This window comes from Bufo gargarizans, chromosome 1, assembly GCF_014858855.1.
Source record: "Bufo gargarizans isolate SCDJY-AF-19 chromosome 1, ASM1485885v1, whole genome shotgun sequence".
In the NCBI taxonomy this organism is placed as follows: domain Eukaryota; kingdom Metazoa; phylum Chordata; class Amphibia; order Anura; family Bufonidae; genus Bufo; species Bufo gargarizans.
In genome coordinates, this window is record NC_058080.1 from 591,957,417 (window position 1) to 591,982,952 (window position 25,536).

The 25,536-nt window shown below is 42.8% G+C and overlaps 1 protein-coding gene across 6 annotated transcripts in view; it reads right to left on the minus strand.

The window, feature by feature from the left end:
- The window catches only part of P2RX6 (purinergic receptor P2X 6), an 85,395-nt gene that overhangs the window by 12,753 nt on the left and 47,106 nt on the right, over positions 1-25,536 (minus strand). For all 6 annotated transcript variants that reach the window (XR_006387413.1, XM_044275841.1, XM_044275843.1 and 3 more), the window contains 3 exons: positions 3,426-3,567; positions 2,410-2,519; positions 1,949-2,042 (listed from right to left, as the gene is read on the minus strand). Coding sequence is in view for 5 of the 6 variants with exons in the window: in XM_044275841.1 (XP_044131776.1) it covers positions 1,949-2,042; positions 2,410-2,519; positions 3,426-3,567 (346 nt within the window). In the remaining variant the exon portion in view is untranslated. The remainder of the gene's footprint in view (positions 1-1,948; positions 2,043-2,409; positions 2,520-3,425; positions 3,568-25,536) is intronic.

The window sequence follows — 25,536 nt, forward strand, 5'->3', positions numbered from 1 at the left end:
CATTCAAAATAGTCAACAGGGTCGCAAGAAGCGTGTGGAAAAACCAAGGAGCAAAATAACTGCCCATGAACTGAGAAAAGTCAAGCGTGCAGCTGCCAAGATGCCACTTGCCACCAGTTTGGCCATATTTCAGAGCTGCAACATCACTGGAGTGCCCAAAAGCACAAGGTGTGCAATACTCAGAGACATGGCCAAGGTAAGAAAGGCTGAAAGACGACCACCACTGAACAAGACACACAAGCTGAAACGTCAAGACTGGGCCAAGAAATATCTCAAGACTGATTTTTCTAAGGTTTTATGGACTGATGAAATGAGAGTGAGTCTTGATGGGTCAGATGGATGGGCCCGTGGCTGGATAGGGCAGAGAGCTCCAGTCCGACTCAGACGCCAGCAAGGTGGAGGTGGAGTACTGGTTTGGGCTGGTATCATCAAAGATGAGCTTGTAGGGCCTTTTCGGGTTGAGGATGGAGTCAAGCTCAACTCCCAGTCCTACTGCCAGTTTCTGGAAGACACCTTCTTCAAGCAGTGGTACAGGAAGAAGTCTGCATCCTTCAAGAAAAACATGATTTTCATGCAGGACAATGCTCCATCACACGCGTCCAAGTACTCCACAGCGTGGCTGGCAAGAAAGGGTATAAAAGAAGAAAATCTAATGACATGGCCTCCTTGTTCACCTGATCTGAACCCCATTGAGAACCTATGGTCCATCATCAAATGTGAGATTTACAAGGAGGGAAAACAGTACACCTCTCTGAACAGTGTCTGGGAGGCTGTGGTTGCTGCTGCACGCAATGTTGATGGTGAACAGATCAAAACACTGACAGAATCCATGGATGGCAGGCTTTTGAGTGTCCTTGCAAAGAAAGGTGGCTATATTGGTCACTGATATGTTTTGTTTTGTTTTTGAATGTCAGAAATGTATATTTGTGAATGTTGAGATGTTATATTGGTTTCACTGGTAAAAATAAATAATTAAAATGGGTATATATTTGTTTTTTGTTAAGTTGCCTAATAATTATGCACAGTAATAGTCACCTGCACACACAGATATCCCCCTAAAATAGCTAAAACTAAAAACAAACTAAAAACTACTTCCAAAAATATTCAGCTTTGATATTAATGCGTTTTTTGGGTTCATTGAGAACATGGTTGTTGTTCAATAATAAAATTAATCCTCAAAAATACAACTTGCCTAATAATTCTGCACTCCCTGTACAAGAAAAGAATAGATACGTTTTGACAATCATCTATTGTGAATGTTGGATCATGTCTTATCTATAGACAGAGGTGATATCATTACAGGCAGAATTAGAATGATAGATAAGCAGGTAACTACAGTAAAGTGATCTGTACAGACCAAGCAGTGGCGCCTTTTATTAGGCTTAGTGGCCAGTGCAGAAAATGCAGGATTTTATGTTTTTGCTGAAATATAAATATTAACATGGAAAATTAAAAATAACATCAAAAATTCTTAAAAAATATGTTAAACATAAAAACGGGATTTAAACAATAGGTTACTTTCTGATGACACATTGAGTGACATTTATCAAGACTGGCGTATCCATACGCCAGTTCTGATCTCCCTGAACTGGCGTGAGATGCACCTAATTTATTAAGCAGATGCTTCTTAATAAATTAGGTGCATCTCTACCCTGCAGTGAAGTTATAGTAAATCCAGCGGGCTGTGCGAAGCCCCTCCTGCTAAGCCACACCCTTTTCTCTACACTTCAGAAAAGTGCTGAGAAGCTTAAAAAGTCGCAAATTATGGTGCGTATATGGTGTGCACCATAATTTGCGACTTTTTTACGCCACCGTTATTCTAAACTTTTTTTATATTCGCCCTTATTTTTTTATCCTATATCCCCAAATCTCAAAATAATAATAGTATAATGCCACTTGCTAAACAATATTCTTCATGGGACAACCCCTTTGAGACGCAAACACAAACCTCTCCAGTCACAGATATCTCAAAGCGGATCCCATAGAGTTTCAAGAGATCTCTGTATTCACGGCTCTCTCGATCCCAGTAATAAGTTGCTGTTCTGCAAAGTAATAATACAATAAAACGGTCCTTTATAATATTTTTATGCCTTACAATACCCCCCTTCCACCACACCCCCCATCTTATCATCTACCTGAAAGCCAAATAATCTTCTTCAGTGCTTATGAAAATAAGAGAGAGTGGCAACTGAGCTGCGCCTCCTGTAGGATTCCTGAGATGTACAGCTTGCTGGAGGGACATCTTTAAAATTGTAGTGGTCATAACTTTTCAGGCAGCATGTCACAGCATGTGCACTCATTTACCACTCTCCATCCAAAATTTAACCCCCTGGCCCAAAAAGGTTGGACATCCTCGGTGCACATTTGTTCTAGATATAACCATGTACTTAGGTATATAGAAAAACTGACCGGAAGTTGTTTTTCCTGTCTTGCAGTCTGAATGAGTATTGTGGCTTACAGGAGCTTCCCGACTGATCCAAATCACAGTTCCACATAATGTCAATTCCTACAACTCCACCCTGAAATATATTTTCAGCAATATCATTCAGAATTATTTGCTTTATTGGGTATACTTATTCTATATAACCCGTTGGAAGAAATGTACATTTCCAGCTAGCTAAAATGATACGAAAAAAAATGTTAAAAATAGAACAGCAGTAGAAATTTGTAAACTGTACCTGGCACTCAGTCATGGTATGGAAACGAATAACCAAACAAATACAAAACAAAGGCTCTCAAAAAATTAATAAAAAATACAGACAAGTTATAAGCCAATGTTCATAACAGTCAAAACCTATTTTCTCATTTTAGGATGAAATGACACATCCAACAAACACACTTCCCATTAGATAGCTAGCAGAATGAGTTTTAAAATGATACTCAACAAGTCAACACTGTGTATATGACTTTCTGGTTTAACAGGATGAATATTACCCATTTATTTAAATTCCTTAATAGCCTTTATGATTTTTTATGGCCTTTAGCCTATAAATGTGTATTTCATATTAGGCCCATTATGGGAGTGTTTTTTTTCAGCTAATATGTAATTCATATTATACTATACACATCATGACTAGTTGATTATGACCAGTGGGATATTTTATGTAAAGCATATGGGACATATGTTGCTGACTGCGACTACACTTGATTCAGAGCTTTTCACAGAGTGGGGCATAGAAAACAGGAAAAGAACAAAATGGCTGTGCTGGTAAGAGTTGAGTGAAGACTAGTAATACAACTTGTACAGGCAAACAGATATACTACAGTTAATGAACAGATAATTTGAAATACCAAAGCATTGTCCCATGGATGATAAGAGGCTTATGGCCTTATTTCTTGAGCTCTAGACTATTCTCATTCCACCGCTGGTATACAGAATATATATTTAACGTGGTAAATATGTACGGTATACTTTGGGCACATACCAGAAATGACAGCTCTTTAAAACTGTGCCCAGCTTTTGTAATCATGTCACTGATTTTAAAGATGGGACAGTATGGACTGGAGACTGGATCGTATTTGCAGGTCTTAAAATATGTTTCATCTGATGTCTTCTTCGTGTTTGACCTTTTAAAATAAGATGAAAGCATAGTAACAATACAGATACAGAGAAGAAGATTCTTCGAGAAGAAGAATGTGGATTTTAAAGCGGCATTGAGCTTTCAACAAACTTTGCATTAATCAATAGTATGGTGTGTGTACATGAGGAATAACACTATTTCTGGCCATTAAATGACTTGTAGCTGGCATTTTGTAGCAGTTTTGTGCTAGCTAAATATCTGGTTTGCAGTTCTCTCAGACATGGTGGTTGGAGACTAGCTGCCATCCAAGCAGAAAGTCGAGGAAAATCTCCTTCCTAACTATCTCACAGTCACTCAGAAGCAGCCACAGGATAATTGAGGACATTACAGAGAAGTACTGACATATATTTTTGTGCATGTCCATTCTTAACAGAGCATTGTGAGTTCAGACAGAAATAAAGACAGTTTGAATAGAGGGAAAGCAGTGGCAGCCTCCTGCTTCTATTATAGCACAGACTGTATGGTAACACTACCAGTGTTAATACAGACAGTGAGTGTTGTTTCTATAGACTGTGAGTGTTCCCATGTTGTGGGCTACAACTCAGTTGTACAGGACTGGAAGAGTTCCAAATGCAAAGCTACTGGAGTTATTCTACTGTTGTGAACTGTTAATTTAACGGGACTGCCTTATTAATATTGTTGAGTGGGAGTCCATTAATGGAGAGATAGTGCTAGCCACAGCCAGGATTTGTGTTCTGTGTCTGTTGCAGGCGAGCTCTATTGTTGATTTTCTGTGTCAACAGATGGTGGCCCCTTGTTGAGCCCCAGATACACTAGAAGGCAACAGATGTGCGTCTAGACATGGACAGTCTCTGGTGAGGCTTTCTGTGAGGCTTTCTATTCCTTAGTCAATTTAAAAAAGTTAAATGCAAAAAGAGTGTAAAGTCCACTAAACATTACACCTGCATACTCCCACACATCAAGAGAGGCCGGACTGGGGCGTCAGCTTAGGGGAGGACGGCATGATAGGTTTTGGCTGAGGGACTGGTACTCAAGGGGTTCATTTAATGCAGGAGGGGGTGTGCACTTAAGGGGGTGGGGTTTTATCTTTATAAGGGGTAGTTTAGGAGGGATAGGGCACCATTTTAGAATTTGAATACGTGGGTAGCAAGCTCCCACCATCTCACTGAGCTTACCATAATGCAGGCAGTGGAGGACATCATCCAGCAGTAGCGGGTGGCAGCGGAGGCCCGGGGACCTGAATGGCTCCAGGAGTAGGTGGCAGGCTTACTACAGGGGGCGGCGACGGGTGCAGCAAACCCGCAGCCATGTGCAAGACGGCCGCAGCAGGTATGGCCGCCGGCGCGCCTAAGCCCTGAGGAGAGCCCCAAGGTCCGGCGCCGGTTAAGGAGCCCCTCTGGGGACTCTTTACAATGGGAGAAAGGGTGACAGCCCAGTTCCAGGTCCTCTAGACGTGGAAGGAATCCAGTCTTGCGGCAGGACCCAGAGCAGGGCGGGAGAGGCACTCCCCCGTCCTCAGCAGCAGGCAGCATGGAGGCAGGACTGGGTTCTGCAGGCTCTCCCCTGTCAGGTTGGCTAGGGGGCCTGCCCGGCGAGGGAGCAGCACAAGGGAGAACGAGGCTGTGCACTGTAAGGCCAGGGGAGTGCACAGGCCTCAGCATTATGACGAGCTACTGGCCCTTCTCACCAGGCTGAGAATGAGGATTCATGGCCATCGTAGAGCGCCTCCAGCATGGCGGAGGCTGGGTTGCAGTCCTTCAGTCTGAATTCGGCAGCAGGATGGAGGGAAGAAGATGTACCGACCTGTGAAGATCACCAGGAGCCAGGATCATCGGCTGCGGGGATCACACTGCCCAGGCAGCCAGGTGAGACAATGTTCGGGCCACTTCTTTTTCTAGTTAGCTGCCCAGGGGGCGTAGGGCCTGGGGGGCGTCAAGGGGAAATAGTTGGGGGCCTAGGTAAGCTTTTCAGTAGCCTAGCAGCTTGGGTATCTGGATTGGGGGCATTGGGATTATCTCCGTTACCGGCGTGGGGTATGCGGGGTGGCAGGGTGTCCGTTGGGTCGGGGGATCGGTGTTAGTGCAGACACAGGCCGGGGGCGAAGAGGATAGGGCCAGGGTGGATGACGCGGTGAAGGGGTAGGTTTACCTATGCTTCGAAGGCCTGTTGGGGGCACATTTGAAGCAGGATGTACAAGAGCGTAAATGGAAAAGGGAGTATGTGGAAATTTTTTCATCACTTCCCCTTGAGCGTTTTAACTTAGACAGGAGTAAAAAGGACAAGGGAAAAAAGGAAGAGGAAAAGCGCCAGTATCGATTGAATTCGCACACTTTTTCTAATTGGCTCCAGGCATTTGCTATCTTAGCAAGTGTGATTGGTGAAAAAGTGCCGGAGTGCTGCTCAGCGATTTTTTGCTATTTATATGCGATAGGGGAGGCATACTGGGTATATGGGGGGACAGGTTGGCTCCCGTATGACGAGCAATTCAGGCAGAGGAAGGTAGTATACCCTAATATACGGTGGGACCATAAGGATATTGGGCTCTGGCTAAAGGTGATAGCACTGGTGCGACCAGGGCAGTCCTTTCTGGGGGAGACAGGAGGGTCAAGCCAGTCCAGTTTTGCAGCAGCATCTGCCAATGGTTTGTGCTTCCTCTTTAATGAAGGAAGTTGCAAGTTTGGGGCAAAATGCTAATTCAAGCATGAGTGCTCATCCTGCAGCGGTAATCACGGGGCCAATCGTTGCTTCAAGGGGATTAGGCAAAAAGGAGGTGATACCGCTGCAAAAAGGGGTTAACTCCGGTGCCGGTGGAAAAGATGGAGCGGTATCTAAGTAGATACCCCAATAGTGAAGCTGCAGAGCTATTACAGGGGTTGACGCAGGGTTTCATTATTCCGTCGACACCTTTCCGTTTGTTATGGTACAGAAAAATTTGTGCTCAGCTTTCGAGCATCTGGAAATAGTGTCCAAAAAATTGGTCAAGGAGGTTTCATTGGGTCGTATGGATGGCTCATTTTTGGAACCACCTTTGGTTAATTTGCGGGTGTCACCATTAGGGGTAGTGCTCAAGAAGGAGCATTCACCATCTGTCTTTCCCAAAAGGGGCATCGGTCAATGATGGTATTGATCCGGAACTTTGTTCGGTGGTTTATACCTAATTTGATGCGGCTGTGGCTTCGGTGCGAAAGTTGGGCCCAGTGGCATTATTGGCAAAAACGGACATTGATGCGGCTTTTCGCCTCCTGCCGGTTAATCCTGATAGTTTGCATTTGTTAGGTTGTTTTTGGGAGAGAGGCTATTTCGTAGATAGGTGCTTGCCGATGGGTTGTTCTTTGTCGTGCGCATATTTTGAAGCATTTAGTTCTTTCCTGGAATGGGTTGTGGCGGATGTGTTTGGTTGTTTGTCCATTATCTATTACTTGGATGATTTTCTTTGTTTGGGTCTGGTGGGATTGCGGGTTTGTTCATTGCTGTTAAATGCATTGCAGGCAGTTTTTGTGTCATTCAGGGTGATGTTTGCTCTTGGGGATAGTGATTAATACGGAGAAAATGGAGTGCCGGCTGCCGGACAAAAAAGGTGCAAGATTTAAGGGTGGAGATAGGCATGGCCAGGAGGTCATCTAAAATTTGCTTGCAGGATTTACAATCTCTCTTGGGGAAGCTTAATTTCGCATGTCGTTTTATGCCGATGAGACAGATTCTTTGTCGGCCGCTACGCCGGGTGTGTCAGCCCCCCACCATTTCATTCGGCTGGGTCGTGATCTGGAAGTATGGGCGGTGTTTTTGGAAGATTTCAACTCTGTTGTTATTTTTAGGGCATGTGAAGGAGGAAGGTTAGTCAGTGGCGCAATTAATATATAAATGTGTAGCGGGTTTGGCATTTGGTTTTAAGTTATGAGGTCTTCCTGATGTAGGCTGTATTCCCGGCCATGGTTACAGTGTGGTCTGATATAGTGCCTCGCCGGACGTGGCGGGAGGCTGGCTCGGTGGAACGCCGAAATAAGGCAAGAGTTAAGGTGAACAGGGCTATCGGTAAGTTCATGGCCAGGAATGGGTTAGGCATTCTGAGCTGAAGTTGGTTGTTGGCGAATTTTAGAGGGCTGACGGGGTTCACCTCAATGCTGTGGGCATTGACTTATGGTCATTGGGGCTTAAGGGAGGGATTGAGAGGGCTTTAGACTTGTGGAGGGACACGCATTCTTGAGGAAGAAGGGGGTCAAGTTGCACGTAGTTGGCGGTGGGAGGTCCTCGAAGTTGGTGGTATTGCTGTTACTGGAGAATGGCAGGGCCTCAGTGGTGAGGCTGGACTCTCATGGTTTGGCAGTTGGTTGGTAGACAGAGGCGTCCATCAATTGGTGTCTCCGAGCAGGAGTTCTACGGCTGGAGGCAAGATGGAATTGCCATATTTGAGTTTTGTGGGAATTAAGCTTTGGGGCTTCAAGAACCTCGCTCGTCAGGGTTAATTTATGTTGTTTATTTATGGTTATATTTATATATATATATATTTTGTTTATAAAAAAAACGGCTGCTGTGGCCGATTAAATCCGACTTGGTGTCTGTGTGTTATTTGTTTGGGAAGTCGGGAAAGGGTTAATCAGTATATAAAAGGACCCGAGGGAAATAACCAATAACCTAATCAAGAACAGAAATCTAAGGAGGACACTGAGTTACAGAGAATCATAGTGTCTCTGAGGCTCCCAGGACTAGGTGGGAAATGACACTCACTCACCCCCAAAACCACACTCTGTGTCTATCCATTCTAGGGTGTACATTTACACATTCCAGTTTTCTTTGCCATGATTTGTACAAAATCATAGCAATTATAGACACAAAAGTGACCCATTTGAAGACATTTAAAACCTGGCCGGTATGTTTTGAGTGCAAAGGGTCCAACCCTACAAAGGGCCCAGTGTACTATGGTTTCTATGTTGTAAGGATTGATGGGCATTTCAGACACTGATGGTATATCTGACTATACGTAATCAATGTCTATCTTTGGAATGGGATGTATAATGTATAATGGGAACAAAATTTCGATCTACCCCGACTATTCCTTCTCTACCAAGCTTAAAAGAAGACAATTCGGGGAGATAAAGAAACGTCTCATTAACGCCAACATAAAATATTCTATGTTGTTTCCGGCTAAATTAAGAATAGTATATAATGACTTCGTTAACTTTTTTTCAAGCTCTGAGGATGCATCTGCGTGGTTGGACGCCAGGGGGTTATGATGAGAATATGAGAATGGGTGGTCCTTTTCTCTTCATTTGGGATCTAAATTAATTATTTTTTATAGTAGCTCCTTATCTTTTTGGGTTTATGTTGCTTTTCTTATCGCATGTATAGTATAAAGAAGTCGTGGGGAGCGGTGGGAGGAGAGGGGGGTATGGGGGGGTGTGGGGGGGTAGGAGGCCTAGGCGATGTGTAAGAGGAGCATTGGTCTTAATTGGCTTGTGCACCATGGGGGGGGGGGGGGCCGAGGTTTTTTTTTCTTCCTTTTTTACTGCTGCGGGATCCGATGTAGAACTAGGGAGGGGAACGGAGGAGCTTGACCACCCCACGATATTTTGTAAATGCCACGTATACTGACATGGAATGTCCGTGGATTGGCGGACAAACTTAAACGGAGGGAGGTATACGATACTATCTCTAGATATTTGCCTGCTATCATGGGGTTGTTGGAGACCCATTTTACCACTGAAAAACTGAAATATATGCGAAAACTACTCTGCCTATTCGCGAGGAGTTAGAGTCTACATACATAGGAATGTGGACTATGAGCCATTCGATCAATGGATTGATAAGGAGGGAAGATTTGTATTTTTATATGGCCAGTGGATGGGACTGATATGCGTTATTGCGTTTGTATACATCCCTCCCCCTTTCTCCTCGGAAGTGTTGAGGAAACTTGCAGAGTATGTCTGTAAATGGGATCCGTGTCCTATATTGGTGTCAGGAGATTTTAATTCTGTTATGGATAATAAGGATAGGGTATCTGAGTTTAGCGGAAGGGGGAGTACTAATGATCAGCCTACGATCCTTTGCAGGATCTGCCAGGAGATGGGCCTCATAGATGTGTGGCAGTCCCTGTATGGGAAAAAAATCACCTTCTCCTGTTTTAGCAGATCTTGCAAGGCTATGTCCAGGATAGATTTATCACTAGCAAGTTCAGAATTTCTGAAAGTGATCCAAAAAATGAACCCCACGGTTTATCCGACCACACTCCAATGTTATTGTCAACGGCCGATTTTTTGGTTTCTGTGGGGAGAAAATCTTTTAGGTTAAATCCACACTGGATCCATGTGGTCGGTGACCAAGAAAGGATTGGGAAAGATATATTGGAATTCTGGGCACTAAATTATGGATCCACACACATACATTATGTGTGGGACTCCCTGAAGGGCATGATAAGAGGGGCATATAGTATGAGGATTAGGAAAAAAAGGGCGGAATATGCTAACACTGAGAAGGAATTTGTAGAGAGGGTCGGGGCCCTTGAGGCAGATTTGGTTAATCAAAACGGGGAAAATGCCCGATTACCACTAATGGAGGCTAAGAGGAAATATCAGACCTTTCTTTATGAAAAATCTCAACATAGATTTTTTTTGCAGGACAGCAAGATTTTTTTTGAGAAAGGTAAAACAGGTAGCATGTTGGCATCTTTAATTACTAATCAAAGGACTCAAATCCCAATAAAGCAAATTAAACTGCCTACTGGTGTACTAACCAACGACTGTTTAAAAATGAAAAACGCTTTCATAGAACATTTTACTAAAGTATATCGGTCGGACCTTGAGGTGGGTGATGGAGCGCAGGCCCTTTTTCTTGATAGTGTGGTACTCCCTAGTCTTTCCGATCAGGATCGTTCCAAATTAAATTAGCCAATTACTCTTAAAGAGATGGAGACAACCATTGATAGCTCCTGGTAGGGATGGCTTACCATTTGAGTTTTTGCAGAGTATATCGCAAAACGGTACTGCCGCTCCTTCTTCTTATGTTTAATGAATCCTGGAGGAGTGGTTTACTCCGCCCTTCTTTAAGGGAGGCTTCCATTTCTTTAATTTTGAAGAAGGATAAAGATAGGACTGAGGTTGGGGATTATCGCCCAATCTCATTACTCAATACCGATTACAAGATACTAGCGAAAGTGCTTGCTAATAGGCTAAGGTGGGTTGTCCACTGCCTTATCCATCCGGATCAGACGGGTTTTATCCCAAAATGAGACATACAATCTAATATCCGTAGGGCCTTTCTCAATATATATGTAGGGGAGGGGGAGGACCGCTCTCTGGATGCCGAGAAGGCCTTTGACAGGGTGGAGTGGCCTTTCCTGTGGGGAACCTTGGAGAGAATGAACTTGGGAGAACACTTTGTTAAATGGATAAAATTGCTTTATTGTGGTTCCACGGCCAGGGTAAAGGTAAATGGGATTGACTCTGAACCGTTCCCTTTACAGCGAGGTACACGACAGGGATGTTGTCACGGAAGGTGTACAGGAAACAAGACAATACAAAATGAATATATGACTCACTGGATCCAAAACTAAGGAACAAAAGGGAGACCCCTGCATAAGACCTGGCACTCTCCCTGACTGCTCAGCCTATGCGAAGATCCCAATGGTAGATGATCGCATATCCTCGTACCTCGACTGTATAACACCTGAACACCCTATAATAGTGAGGGGACACGACCACCGGCTCCCTACACTAGACACGGAGGGAGTCAGGGTCACCGGGGATCCAGCAAACATAAAATCACAAATGAATGTAACACTAATCTTGTAGAAGACTGGGAAATAGGATCAGCATGCACACACACTCCAGGAAGTTGTATAAGCCGCACACTAATGCATTATGGGGAGGAATTTAAAGGGATGCAATCAGTCCAACTACAAGACAGCTGAGAGAGGCTAACGAGATGAGGAACTAAAAACCAACACAAAGAAAGCTCAAGGAGGAGGTTCTGAAAGGCATCTGTCAGAGCTTCTCAGATGTCTGGTTGTGACAGTACCCCTCCCTCTACGAGTGGACTCCGGACACTCAGAGCCCACCTTCTCAGGATGGGACCTATGGAAAGCCCTGATGAGACGAGTGGCCTTAATGTCCGTCACTGGGACCCACATCCTCTCCTCAGGACCATAACCCTCCCAATGAACGAGGTAAAGAAATGACTGGGACATAACCATACCAGGGTACTCTTTATACAGAAGAGACAGAGAAGGCAAGAAAGGAGGAGGAGTGGCCCTGTATGTGAAAGATAGCATTAAATCTAACCTAATACAAGTTGGTGAGGCCAACATAGAGTCAGTTTGGGTTACGTTGCAGTTTGCTAATCATGCAGTAACTCGTGTAGGTGTGATATATAGACCACCTGGTCAAGTTAAAGAACTAGATGATCTACTAGTTGAAGAAATAGCTAAAATGACAATGAAAGGAGAAGTTATCATCATGGGAGATTTCAATCTTCCAGATATAAACTGGAAAACCAAAATAGCAAGTTCTACCAGGAGTACAGATATTCTAAATTCCCTACTGGGGTTATCCTTACAACAAATGGTTGAGGAGCCAACCCGGAGGGAGGCCATTTTGGATTTGGTATTCACAAATGGGGATTCGGTATATGATGTCATTGTAGGCAAAACCTTGGGATCTAGTGATCACCAGTCAGTGTGGTTTAATATAAGAACTGTGAAAGAGTCCCACCACACAAAAACAAAAGTTTTAGATTTTAGAAAAACAGACTTTTCAAAAATGAAATTAGTCATAAATGAGTCCTTATCAGACTGGAACGGATTACATGGAGTCCAGGAGAAATGGGACTACTTAAAAGGTGCATTATTGAAGGCAACAGAAAATTGCATTAGACTTGTCAATAAAAGCAAAAAAAGGAAGAGACCACTGTGGTACTCAGCAGAAGTGGCCCAAATCATTAAAAATAAAAAGCTAGCATTTTGTAATTATAAAAAAAAACAGAGCAATGAAGATAAGGAAATCTACAAGATTAGGCAGAAAGAGGCCAAGCAAGTTATAAGAACTTCTAAAGCGCAGGCAGAAGAAAAACTAGCTCAGTCTATGAAAAAAGGGGATAAGACATTCTTCAGATATATAAATGAAAAAAGGAAATTAAAACAAGGAATAACTAAATTAAAAACAAAGGACGGGAGGTATGTAGAAGAGAATAAAGGGCTAGCCGACTGCCTTAATGAATACTTCTGTTCAGTTTTTACAAAAGAAAAAGGAGAAGGACCTCCACTAGAAAGGATGACTAATAAATCGTTTGATGCATGTGTCTTTACAGAGAAAGATGTTCTAAGTTTGCTGTCTAAAGTGAAGACAAATAAGTCACAGGGGCCTGATGAGATACACCCAAAATTATTAAAAGAGCTTAGTGGTGAGCTGGCAAAACCGTTAACAGATTTATTTAACCAATCATTAGTAACAGGAGTCGTCCCGGAAGATTGGAAATTGGCAAATGTCGTGCCCATTCACATGAAAGGTAGTAGGGAGGAATCGAGCAACTATAGACCAGTGAGTCTGACATCAATAGTAGGCAAATTAATGGAAACCCTATTAAAGGATAGGATTGTGGAACATCTAAAATCCCATGGATTGCAAGATGAAAAACAACATGGGTTTACTTCAGGGAGATCATGTCAAACAAATCTTATAGATTTTTTTGACTGGGTGACTAAAATAATAGACGGTGGAGGTGCAGTAGATATCGCATATCTAGATTTTAGTAAGGCTTTTGAGACTGTCCCACATAGAAGACTTATCAATAAACTGCAGTCATTGAGCATGGACTCCCATATTGTTGAGTGGATTAGGCAGTGGCTGAGTGATAGACAACAGAGGGTTGTAGTCAATGGAGAACATTCAAAACAAGGTCATGTTACCAGTGGGGTTCCACAGGGATCTGTACTGGGACCAATTTTGTTTAATATCTTCATAAGTGATATTGCAAATGGCCTCGATGGTAAGGTTTGTCTTTTTGCTGATGACACAAAGATATGTAACAGGGTTGATGTTCCTGGAGGGAAACGCCAAATGGAAAAAGATTTAGGAAAACTAGAAGAATGGTCAGAACTGAAATTTAATGTGGATAAGTGCAAGATAATGCACCTGGGGCGTAAAAACCCAAGGGCAGAATATAGAATATTTGACACAGTCCTGACCTCAGTATCTGAGGAAAGGGATTTAGGAGTAATTATTTCAGAAGACTTAAAGGTGGGAAGACAATGTAATAGAGCAGCACGAAATGCCAGCAGAATGCTTGGATGTATAGGGAGAGGTATAAGCAGTAGAAAGAGTGAAGTGCTTATGCCGCTGTACAGAACACTGGTGAGACCTCACTTGGAGTATTGTGCGCAGTACTGGAGGCCATATCTCCAGAAGGATATAGATACTCTAGAGAGAGTTCAGAGAAGAGCTACTAAACTAGTACATGGATTGCAGGATAAAACTTACCAGGAAAGGTTAAAGGACCTTAATATGTATAGCTTGGAAGAAAGAAGAGACAGAGGGGATATGATAGAAACTTTTAAATACATAAAGGGAATCAACTCGGTAAAGGAGGAGAGCATATTTAAAAGAAGAAAAACTACCACAAGAGGACACAGTTTTAAATTAGAGGGGCAAAGGTTTAAAAGTAATATAAGGAAGTATTACTTTACTGAAAGAGTAGTGGATGCATGGAATAGCCTTCCTGCAGAAGTGGTAGCTGCAAATACAGTGAAGGAGTTTAAGCATGCATGGGATAGGCATAAGGCTATCCTTCATATAAGATAGGGCCAGGGACTAATCATAGGATTCAGATATATTGGGCAGACTAGATGGGCCAAATGGTTCTTATCTGCCGACACATTCTATGTTTCTATGTTTCTATGTACTGGAGAGAACCGCGGACAACACGAGAATCCACAATCCTAGAGACCTGAAATTCAAGATTACCATCAACCATAATCGGAGGAGGAGGCAAAGGCGAGGGTCCAATGGGTTGAACATAAGGTTTTAATAAGGACTTATGAAAAACATTATGGATCTTCCAAGTCTGAGGAAGATCAAGACGGTAGGCAACAGGATTGATGACAGACAGGATTTTGTAAGGCCCAATAAACTTAGGACCCAACTTCCAAGAGGGAACCTTCAATTTGATATTCTTGGTAGACAACCACACCAGATCACCAACATTCAGGTCCGGACCAGGCACACGTCTCTTATCTGCCACACGCTTATATCTCTCACTCATGCTCTTTAGATTATCCTGAATCTTTTGCCAAATCGATGACAAAGATGAGGAGAATCTGTCCTCATCAGGTAAACCAGAAGAACCCTCTCCCGAGAATGTCCCAAACTGCGGATGAAACCCATATGCACCAGAAAATGGTGACTTATCAGAGGACTCCTGACGACGGTTATTTAAAGCAAACTCAGCAAGGGACAAAAAAGAACACCAATCCTCCTGATTCTCCGCCACAAAACAGCGCAGATATGTCTCCAGATTCTGATTGACGCGCTCTGTCTGGCCATTCGACTGCGGGTGGAAAGCAGAAGAGAATGACAACCGAACCCCCAAGCGAGAACAGAAAGCCTTCCTGAATCTGGAAACAAACTGAGTGCCCCTATCAGAGACTATGTCTAAGGAATACCATGCAATTTGACAATGTGATCAATAAATGCCTGCGCCAGCGTCTTAGCATTGGGCAAACCAGGAAAAGGGATGAAATGCACCATTTTGCTAAAACGGTCCACCACCACCAGAATCACAGTCTTCCCCGAGGAACGAGGCAGGTCCGTTATGAAGTCCATGGACAGATGTGTCCAAGGACGGGAAGGAATGGGTAAGGGATGGGTAAGGGAAGGAGAGGACCTGATGGCCGTGAATGAGGGACTTTGGCACGAGCGCAAGTCTCGCAAGCAGCCACAAAACCCTCAACCGACTTACGAAGCGCAGGCCACCAGAATCTCCGAGCGATGAGATCCACTGTGGCTCTTGCCCCCGGGTGCCCAGCAAGGACAGTATCGTGGTGTTCCTTAAAAATCTTGTGTCTTAAAGCGAGAGGCACAAACAACCTCCCAGGAGGACAAAGATCAGGAGCCTCTGACTGGGCTACCTGCACCTCTGCCTCCAATTCAGGAAAAAGAGCAGAGACCACCACACCTTCAGCCAAAATGGGACCCGGGTCTTCAAAATTCCCACCTCCCGGGAAACAACGTGACAGGGCATCTGCCTTCACATTCTTAACCCCAGGGCGGAACGTGACAACAAAATTAAACCTTGAAAAGAACAAAGACCATCTGGCCTGTCTCGGGTTCAGACGCTTGGCTGACTCCAAGTAGGCCAGATTTTTATGGTCAGTAAACACAGTAATAGGGTGTCTGGCTCCCTCTAGCCAATAGCGCCATTCCTCAAAAGCCAATTTGATGGCCAACAACTCCCTATCTCCCACATCGTAATTTCTCTCTGCGGAGGAGAGTTTCTTCGAGAAAAAGGCACACGGTCGCCATTTGGCAGGAGAGGAACCCTGAGACAAGACCACACCCACCTCAGAAGCATCAACCTCAACTATGAAGGGTAGAGAAATATCAGGTTGTACCAAGATGGGAGCGGAAGCAAAACTCTCCTTGATATTAGAAAAGGCCTTACGCGCCTCTACCGACCAGGACGAAAAATCTACCCCCTTTCTGGTCATATCAGTGAGTGGTTTAACAACAGAGGAATAATTCAAAATAAACTTCCTGTAATAATTGGCAAAGCCCAAAAAACGCATCAGCGCCTTCTGATTCTCAGGAAGCTCCCACTCAAGCACAGCGCGGACCTTCTCGGGGTCCATGCGAAAACCAGAAGTGGAGAGAAGAAACCCCAGAAATTGAGTTTCTGGAACCGCAAACACACATTTTTCCAGTTTCGCGTATAATTTATTCTCCCGCAGGATGAGCAAGACCTGACGTAAATGTTCCTTATGAGTTTTGAAATCAGGAGAAAAAATCTAAATGTCATCCAAATACACTAATACAAATTTTCCCATTAAGACCCATAACTTTTTTTTTTCTTTTTCTATGGAGTTGTGTGAGGGCTTGATTTTTGAGGGACAACTTGTATTTTTCATTGGTATCATTTTGGAGTAAATGGCGCTTTTTGATCGCTTGTTATTACGTTTTTTTCGGTGGAAACTAAGAATAAATTAGAAATTCTTTATTTTTTTTATTTTTATTTTTTACGGCGTTCACCATAGGGGATAATTTATGTAATATTTATGTAGTCCGGGTCGTTACGGACGCGGCAATACCAAACATATGGGGGATATTTTCTTTTTGCAATTTTTTTCATTGAAAAGCGTATTTTCAATGAAAAAAAAAGCATATTTTTTATTTTATGGAATTTTTTTTATTTAATAAATGTGTATTTATTTATTTATTTTATTACTACTTAAAAGTCCCACAAAGGGACTATAATATACAGTATTTTGATTGCTTTTAAAATGTAATACATTATCTCTATAAGGCATTACATTTCAATAGCATTTCAATAGCGATGCTATTCAAACCTTGACCAGCAGGTGGCGCCAGAGAGGCACGGCCTGCTGGAAATAACTGAAGACAGGCTCGGGGCCCTGATCGGAAGTGAGGTAAGCTTCCGAACACATCAGCACCCCGCGATCTTATTTTCGGGGTGCTGATGGGAGACAGAGGGAGTCCGCTCCCTCTGTCACCACTTTACATGCAGCGGGCGCCATTGCGCCCGGCATGTAAAGGGTTAAACAGCCCGGATCGGCACTCCTGCCGGTCCGGGCTGTTAGAGCAGGGTCCCGGCTCTCAAGTGAGAGCCGGGTCCGTGCTCCCCGCTGCACGGGGGAGCCGTGCAGCGCTTAGACCGGGCCGCCGTAAAAACGCGGCAGCCCAGCCTAAGGCCCCTTAGTGACCGCCGTAAAAACACGTATGGGTGGTCACTAAGGGGTTAAATGATAAAAAATGCTGTTCACAAAATGCTGAAAAACGGCTGGGGCATTCATCAAACCAAAAGGCATAACCAAATTCTCAAAATGGCCCTCAGGGGTATTGAAGGCCGTCTTCCATTTGTCTCTTTCTCTGACCCTGACCAGGTTGTATGCCCCTCTTAGATCTAATTTGGAAAAGACTTTAGCCTCAACAATCTGGTTAAACAGGTCCGGGATCAGAGGAAGCGGATAAGGGTCACGAATAGTGATACTGTTCAGCTCCCTGAAATCCAGACAAGGTCTTAAAGAACCATCTTTTTTCCTTAACAAAGAAAAAACCAGCGGCAACAGGTGACTTCGAGGGTCGTATGTGTCCTTTTCTCAGACTCTCAGAGATATAAGCACGCATAGCGACCCTTTCAGGTTGGGAAAGATTGTATAAACGAGATTTAGGCAGCTTGGCGCCTGGGATGAGATTAATAGGGCAATCGTACTCCTTGTGCGGGGGCAAATCCTGATCTCCACTCTCAGAGAAGACATCCGAAAATTCAGAGAGAAAAGGTGGTACAGTCTTAGTAGAAACCTCAGAAACAGATGTCGTGAGGCAATTCTCTCTGCAAAAGTCACTCCAACCATTTATTTGCCTCGCTTGCCAATCAATGGTGGGGTTATGTTTAGTGAGCCAGGGTAGCCCCAACACAAGAGGAGTAGGTAATCCGCTAAGGACGAAACATGACACATCCTCAACATGAGCATCACTCACAATTAAACGGATATTGTGAACTATGCCCTTTAATGATTTCTGAGAAAGTGGAGCGGAATCAATAGCAAAAACAGGAATATCCTTTCCCAAAGTGCATACCTGGAAACCATGAGTTATCGCAAATTGATTATCAATGAGATTGACAGCTGCTCCACTATCTACAAAAATCTCACAAAAAATGTTCTTGCTCTCTAGCGCCACCCTGGAAGGCAGGACAAAACGGGAACTACAAGCAAACGGAAAACCTTCAATCTCCGCCTCAACCCTGCCAATAGTAACAGATGGAACATTTTTAAAAGATTTTTTCCTTTTTGTTTCTTTATTACTCCCAAAAAACTGCCTGAATCTCCTAGAGGGACAAACATTTGCCAAATGATTTATACCTCCACAACAAAAACAAACTTTCCCATGCGGGCTGAATCTTCTATTGTCAGAGGCAATCAACCCCAGCTGCATGGGCTCCTGCTCAGAAGGGACTGACAGCGACTGAGACCCCTGCGCACAGAATGAGACCGCTGCACTGTCCTGGGATTGAGTATGACAGGAAGGAGTGCTCTCTCCTCTCTCTCTAAGACGCCTGTCAATACGAACGGCCTGAGACATAGCAGAGTCCAAGGAGATAGGCCTCTCATGAAAGGCAAATGCATCTTTCAATCCCTCTGAAAGACCATGGCAAAATTGACTTCGGAGTGCAGCATCATTCCAACCAGTATCAGCTGCCCATCTCCGAAATTCTTAGCAGTATATCTCTGCGGATTGTTTACCCTGGCATAAGAGACGTAGTCTAGACTCAGCCAAATCAATACGATCCGGATCATCATATATCTGACCGAGGGCTAAAAATAATTCATCCACTGAACGGAGGGGCCGTGCCCCCACCGGCAGCGAAAAAGCCCACGACTGAGCGTTACCCCTGAGCATCGATATACTGATCCCCACCCTCCGTTCCTCATCACCAGAGGAATGGGGAAGAAGGCGAAAATGGAGTTTGCAAGCCTCTCTAAAACACACAAAATTCTCACTACCCCCGGAGAACGTATCCGGGAGCAAGATTTTAGGCTCAGAACAAACTCCATGAACGCAAGCTGAACCGGTCACTAGAAACTGAGAAAGAGTCTTACGGAGATCAGCTACCTCCTATGAAAGACCCTGAAAGCGTTCAGTCAAAAGTGAAACCGGATCCATGCTTGAGACGGTTTTGGCGGCTTATAATGTCACGGAAGGTGTACAGGAAACAAGACAATACAAAATGAATATATGACTCACTGGATCCAAAACTAAGGAACAAAAGGGAGACCCCTGCATAAGACCTGGCACTCTCCCTGACTGCTCAGCCTATGCGAAGATCCCAATGGCAGATGATCGCATATCCTCGTACCTCGACTGTATAACACCTGAACACCCTATAATAGTGAGAGGACACGACCACCGGCTCCCTACACTAGACATGGAGGGAGTCAGGGTCACCTGGGATCCAGCAAACATAAAATCACTAATTAATGTAACACTAATCTTGTAGAAGACTGGGAAATAGGATCAGCATGCACACACACTCCAGGAAGTTGTATAAGCCGCACACTAATGCATTATGGGGAGGAATTTAAAGGGATGCAATCAATCCAACTACAAGACAGCTGAGAGAGGCTAACGAGATGAGGAACTGAAAACCAACACAAAGAAAGCTCAAGGAGGAGGTTCTGAAAAGCATCTGTCAGAGCTTCTCAGATGTCTGGTTGTGACAGATGTCCCCTCTCACCATTGATATTTGCCCTGGCTTTGGAACCTCTTGCTTGTAAAATCCATCAATCCAGAGAGATCATAGGCTTTGGAGGGAGAGGAGAGGAAGATAAGATATATATATATATCAGTCTAGTCTATACGCAGATGACATTCTTGTATTTTTGAGGCAGGGGTGGAAAGCTGTTACACCTGTCATGAATATTTTGAAAGAATATGGATCATTATCAGGTTATAAAGTAAATTGGGACAAGTCTGAACTTCTCCCTCTTGTTCGAGCACCCCCTGATGGCTTTCTAGGTATTAAGTTACTTGGACCAACTGACTCCATTCGATATCTGGGTATTAGAATAAGTGCGGACCTGTCTAGATATAATCCCTTAAATATAACTCCTATGATTAATAAGATCAGGGAGAAGATCCGGACTTGGCAGAACTGATCCGGACTTGGCAGAAGATCCGGACTGGTTAGGATGGTGGTCCTCCCCATTGCACTATACCCCTTGACAGCATGTCCGATATGGATTGATGATTCCTTTTTTGGGCTGTTGGATAAATTGCTGAATGATTTGATCTGGGGGAGGGGGAGGGGAAGGGTCAGGATTAAGCAAAAATATCTCTGTATTTCTGAGAGAAGGGGTGGTCTGTCCCTCCCATTCCTCCAGGGATACTATATTGCAGCACAGATAAAGTGGTGTGTGGGAGGGGGGGGCGGATCATCAGGCTGTCTTGCTACTAGGTATACTCTCAAGGGACTTTCAGGGGCCATATGGGGATATTTTTTCTATTTTGGAGACTGGTCACCCGGGCAAGAGAAAAAAACTGTGTTTAATTAGCGATGCATTAAATAGGGTTTGGAATAAGATATAAAAATACTGGGTGTGATATGCCCTACTCACTTTACTTCACTTTGGCACAATTATAATTTAAAAGAATTTAAGTCAATTGTAGATTATAAATACTGGAACTCACGTGGAATTAATCGTATAACTCATATAATATCACATGGTAATATTATTCCTTTAGATGAATTAATAAAAGGCACACCTATAACCTCTTTAGATAGATATAGATAAGCACAAATTAGACACGCATATATGTGCACTCAGGATAAAAGCTTATTGACTATTTTTTGGATTATTGCTTTAGATTTAAGGACACACAACTTACACTCTCTCAAATATATCGCAGACTTCGGGACTGTTTAGGGGAAATTATAACATTTAAAAGTGAGGGAGGCTGGGAAGCCGAATTGGGCGATGGGAATACCTTGGAATGGGGCATAGTATATCAAAATATAAAAAAGGTATAGATCTCTCAGAAATATAGATTGATTCAGTTCAAGATTGTGCATCGCCTATACTACTCCCCCGCCTTCCTCGCCAAAATATATAAGGAAAGGAAGGACCTGTGTTGGAAATGCTCATCAGATAAGGCGGACTTAGGTCACTTACTGTGGAATTGTTCAGAAGTGAATGGCTTCTGGACTAGTATTTATGAAGAATTATATAAAAGATACAAGATTAAATTGAATTGCTGCTTTACGCAGGCAATACTGGGTATTTTTTCCCCATCTGAGTTGACGCCCTACCAGCTGCGAGTCTGTATGGAAGGCTTTATGGTCGCAAAGGCCTTAGAAAAAAAAAAAAAGTATCTTTGGAATACCCTTTTTTGTACGGTAGGTACAGTCTGGTGTCTTCGAAGAGGCATTCCTCTAAACCATTTAGAAAAGGCCTGCTGTATCATCCACATGTATGTATCATCCACTAGTATGTGCCTTGTATTAACTCTGTCTACATGATACATGCCATTTGCTGAAGGAGACAACCCCTTGATTTTTTTTATGAATTCAATGAAGAAAAAAGTAAACTGTCCAAGTAGCTAATTAAAGTGGAGCTGTCTACAAGAACATGCTCCTGTGTGGTTTCTACAATCCTTCTTCTGTACATCTTCTAGATCTGGGACATTGCTATAGCAACTGTTCCTTCATGTACCTAATTCCTAGAGAAGCTGAACTAGATATAATGTGCAAAACATAACTCTTAAATTTGGTCTGAATTTTTTTGCCTATTTCCCAGACATATTTATTACTGTCTTAGGCTTCTTTTACAAATAGGAGAAGAGAAAAAAGAGGTTGAGTGGTTCCACCACAGGTTGTTAGCCCTGGGGAACAGGCGCCAGAGGAAGGGAGAAGATGCTGGTGTAGATAAGGAAAAAAATATAATAAGATAGCACCACCGTCTAAGTGCCGTTAGGTAACTATTGTGGGAAGGCAGCACAAGTGTTAGAGGGAAGTGAAAAGAATTTCCAATCCCAACAAACAGATACCAGTATTGGATGAGTCCTGTCTGGTGGATCCAAACAACTGAATGGATCCAACCAGACGTGACCCAAAAAGAAAAAAGAAAACACTATAGAAGGCGCCACTCCCAAGAGTATGGAGGAGATAAATAGGGTAAGTAATCAATCACCCCTTTAGTCAGGTGACGATACAGAATAATCTCCTTAGCAGGAAGTTAGTAATTCTAAGGATTAGAGTACTCACTTCACAGGGGGGGTAGTCACAGGATGAAGCTCAAGACACCCGTGACCAACTGCCCCCCTAGCCAGGATCGCATATCAGATGATAACGATTGATGGCCGCCAAACGATGAGGCTTCTGATCAATAGCAGTTTATTATATAGGAAAAATACAAAATATCCCAACGCGTTTCGGAGGTCTCATAACCCTCCTTCTTCAGGGGTATCCAAAAGAGAAATATATAGAATAAAGTCAAACATGTAGAATAACTTAATACCCAGGATGGACAGATATACACATACGCACATATTCAAATACATAGAAAAAAATATATATATATAGATTATAAATTAAAATCTTTATCCAAGAAAGGCTAGATGTAAAAACAATTCTACTATACATATCCAGTACAGTGTAATTCCACTTGCACATCAAACTATTAGGCATTGAAAATGTAAACAATATCGTACAAACCTTTTAAACATTTATAATTCAGACTCGATCATCAATCCAAATACAATTAGTCTATATCTACATTTATTAACTTGTCTCAATCTTTACCTTCAGGGGTCTTTTTGACAGGGGTCTCCAATACTTCAGAGGGAGATAGTTCCACTGTATGTACTTCCCCTTTAATGGACGCTTAAATAGAATAAGGAAAGCACATGGGGGTGGCGTCCCTGAGAGAGAGGGCCGAAACCGGAAGTAGAAGTTCAGACAATATTGGTGGAATCTATGGTTGTAATAATCCCAAGGACCACCTCCCTACTCTGAAATAATCTATAGTCTAGGCCGGTTTTACCTCATTACCCCCTAAATCTGGCTCCAAGCCATGATAAGGGGCCTCATAATAACCGGATCGCCATGCGTTCCAGTGTGGAACGCAAGGCCACTTCCGGCAAGCGGCCTGTAATGTAACTTCCTGTGCGTTCCACCGTGGAACGCACCGCAACCTCCGGGGAGGATCCCGGCGCGTTCCACAGTGGAACGCACAGCACCCATCCACAGAGATCTCGGCCCTCTCCTGCGCCACACCATGGACCGGATAATTGGTTCAGCCTGGGATAACAATATCGGTGCCCTAGATGTTTCAAAGGGATGTATAGACCAAATATTGTGTGTATATATCCGCATCCATATTTTAACCATATACTCCTCCGGAAGGGGAACATTTAGAAAAATGGGAATGATCACACAAAAAGTGGCAGGCATTAAAGAATAATAAATGGGGTGAAAAAATAATAAAAAATGGGGGAAAAAATGTTATATATTAAAAATTAATATTATATATTAAAAATCAAAATAGTAATAATACTAAAAAAAAAAAGAGTATATATAAAACTAGATGGACTCCCCCTTCAATAAAAAATGATATATATGAATATAAACCAATAGAATATTAATAAATGAATACATCTATAAAATAAAATAAAAATTTAAATAAAAATAAAATAAAGTAAAGACATGGGACCAAAAAACGAATAAAATATTATATCTTCATCGGGTATATATCATTCATCGGGTATATCCAGAGAACAGTAAATAAAAATCAAAAATTAACATATTCCAGGGACTCATTAACACGGCTCACCTCATAACCTCACTAGAAAACTTTTGTTGGGAAGATGATTTGATTTGGGTAACACTAGATGTGTCAGCCCTTTATACCAATATTAGACATGAACTGGGTATCGCTGCTGTAGTCCATATGTTGTCCCAGGATGTACAAATGCCAGACAATCAGAGAGCTTTTATTTGTAAGGCCATAGAATTTATTTTAAAACACAATTATTTCACTTTTAATAATATCTTTTATCTACAAACCCAAGGCACAGCAATGGGTACGAAATTTGCGCCATCCTACGCTAATTTATTTATGGGTATGTTTGAAGATAAGATTGGCTTTCTATCCCATCCCAATATTAAATTTTATCGGAGATTTATAGATGACATCATTTTTATTTGGAAGGGGGATAGTGTTAAACTATGTAAATTTATTGAGGAACTGAATTCCAATGATTGGAATCTAACCTTCACCTTGGAATTTAGCGCCACATCGGTCATCTTTTTGGATCTTAAACTCACCATAGAGAATAACAAAATTATTACACAAACTCATTTTAAGACGGTCGATGCAAACAGTTATCTAGAGTACACGAGTTGTCATCACTCCAAGTGGATTAGAAACATCCCCTTTAGTCAATTAAAAAGAATTAGGAGAAACTGCTCTGACGACCGTACGGTAAAAACTCAAATAGGATTCCTCAAGAAGAGGTTCAGGGACAAAGGGTACCCAAAAAAATTATTGGAAGACTCCATCAAAAGGATCTCGAAAACATCCCAATTGGATAGTCTACAACCGAAGGTTGTGAATTCAGCATCTGGAACAAAAGACCCTGGCCTGATGCGCCGTGTGAGTTTGGTCACCAGATACAGCTCCCAACACAATCTCATTCGGGAAATTTTCAGAAAAAACTGGTCCATATTATTAAAGGATCCCCTTTTGAATAAAAGCATTACACCTACACCTATTCTGACGTTCCGTAGAGCTAAAACTCTAAAAAATCTAGTGGCCCCTTCCTGTCCAAAATTAGAGCACGTCTCGGATATGGGGAAAAAAACAAAAGGCACTCCGGGTATATTTAAGTGCAAGAGCAGTAGATGTAAGTGTTGCCTTATGATTACTTATGGCATTAGCAACATAAAGAATCCCTCGAATGACGAAATAATTGCGTTCAAACAGCATATGGACTGTAGCACGATGAATGTGGTTTATCTCCTGCGGTGCTCGTGTTCACTCTTTTACGTAGGCCGTACTACACAATCCCTGCGTGAGAGAATGAACGAGCACCGCTCAAACATTACGAGGAAAGTACTCACGCACAGTGTCTCCAGACATTATGCTAAAATACATGATGGCGACCCTGCATGCCTACGCGTGACACCTATTGAACAGGTCACACACTGCTTCCAGGCATTATGTAAAAAAGAAATGTTCTGGATTTTCCACCTAAACACCCTAACACCCTTTGGTCTT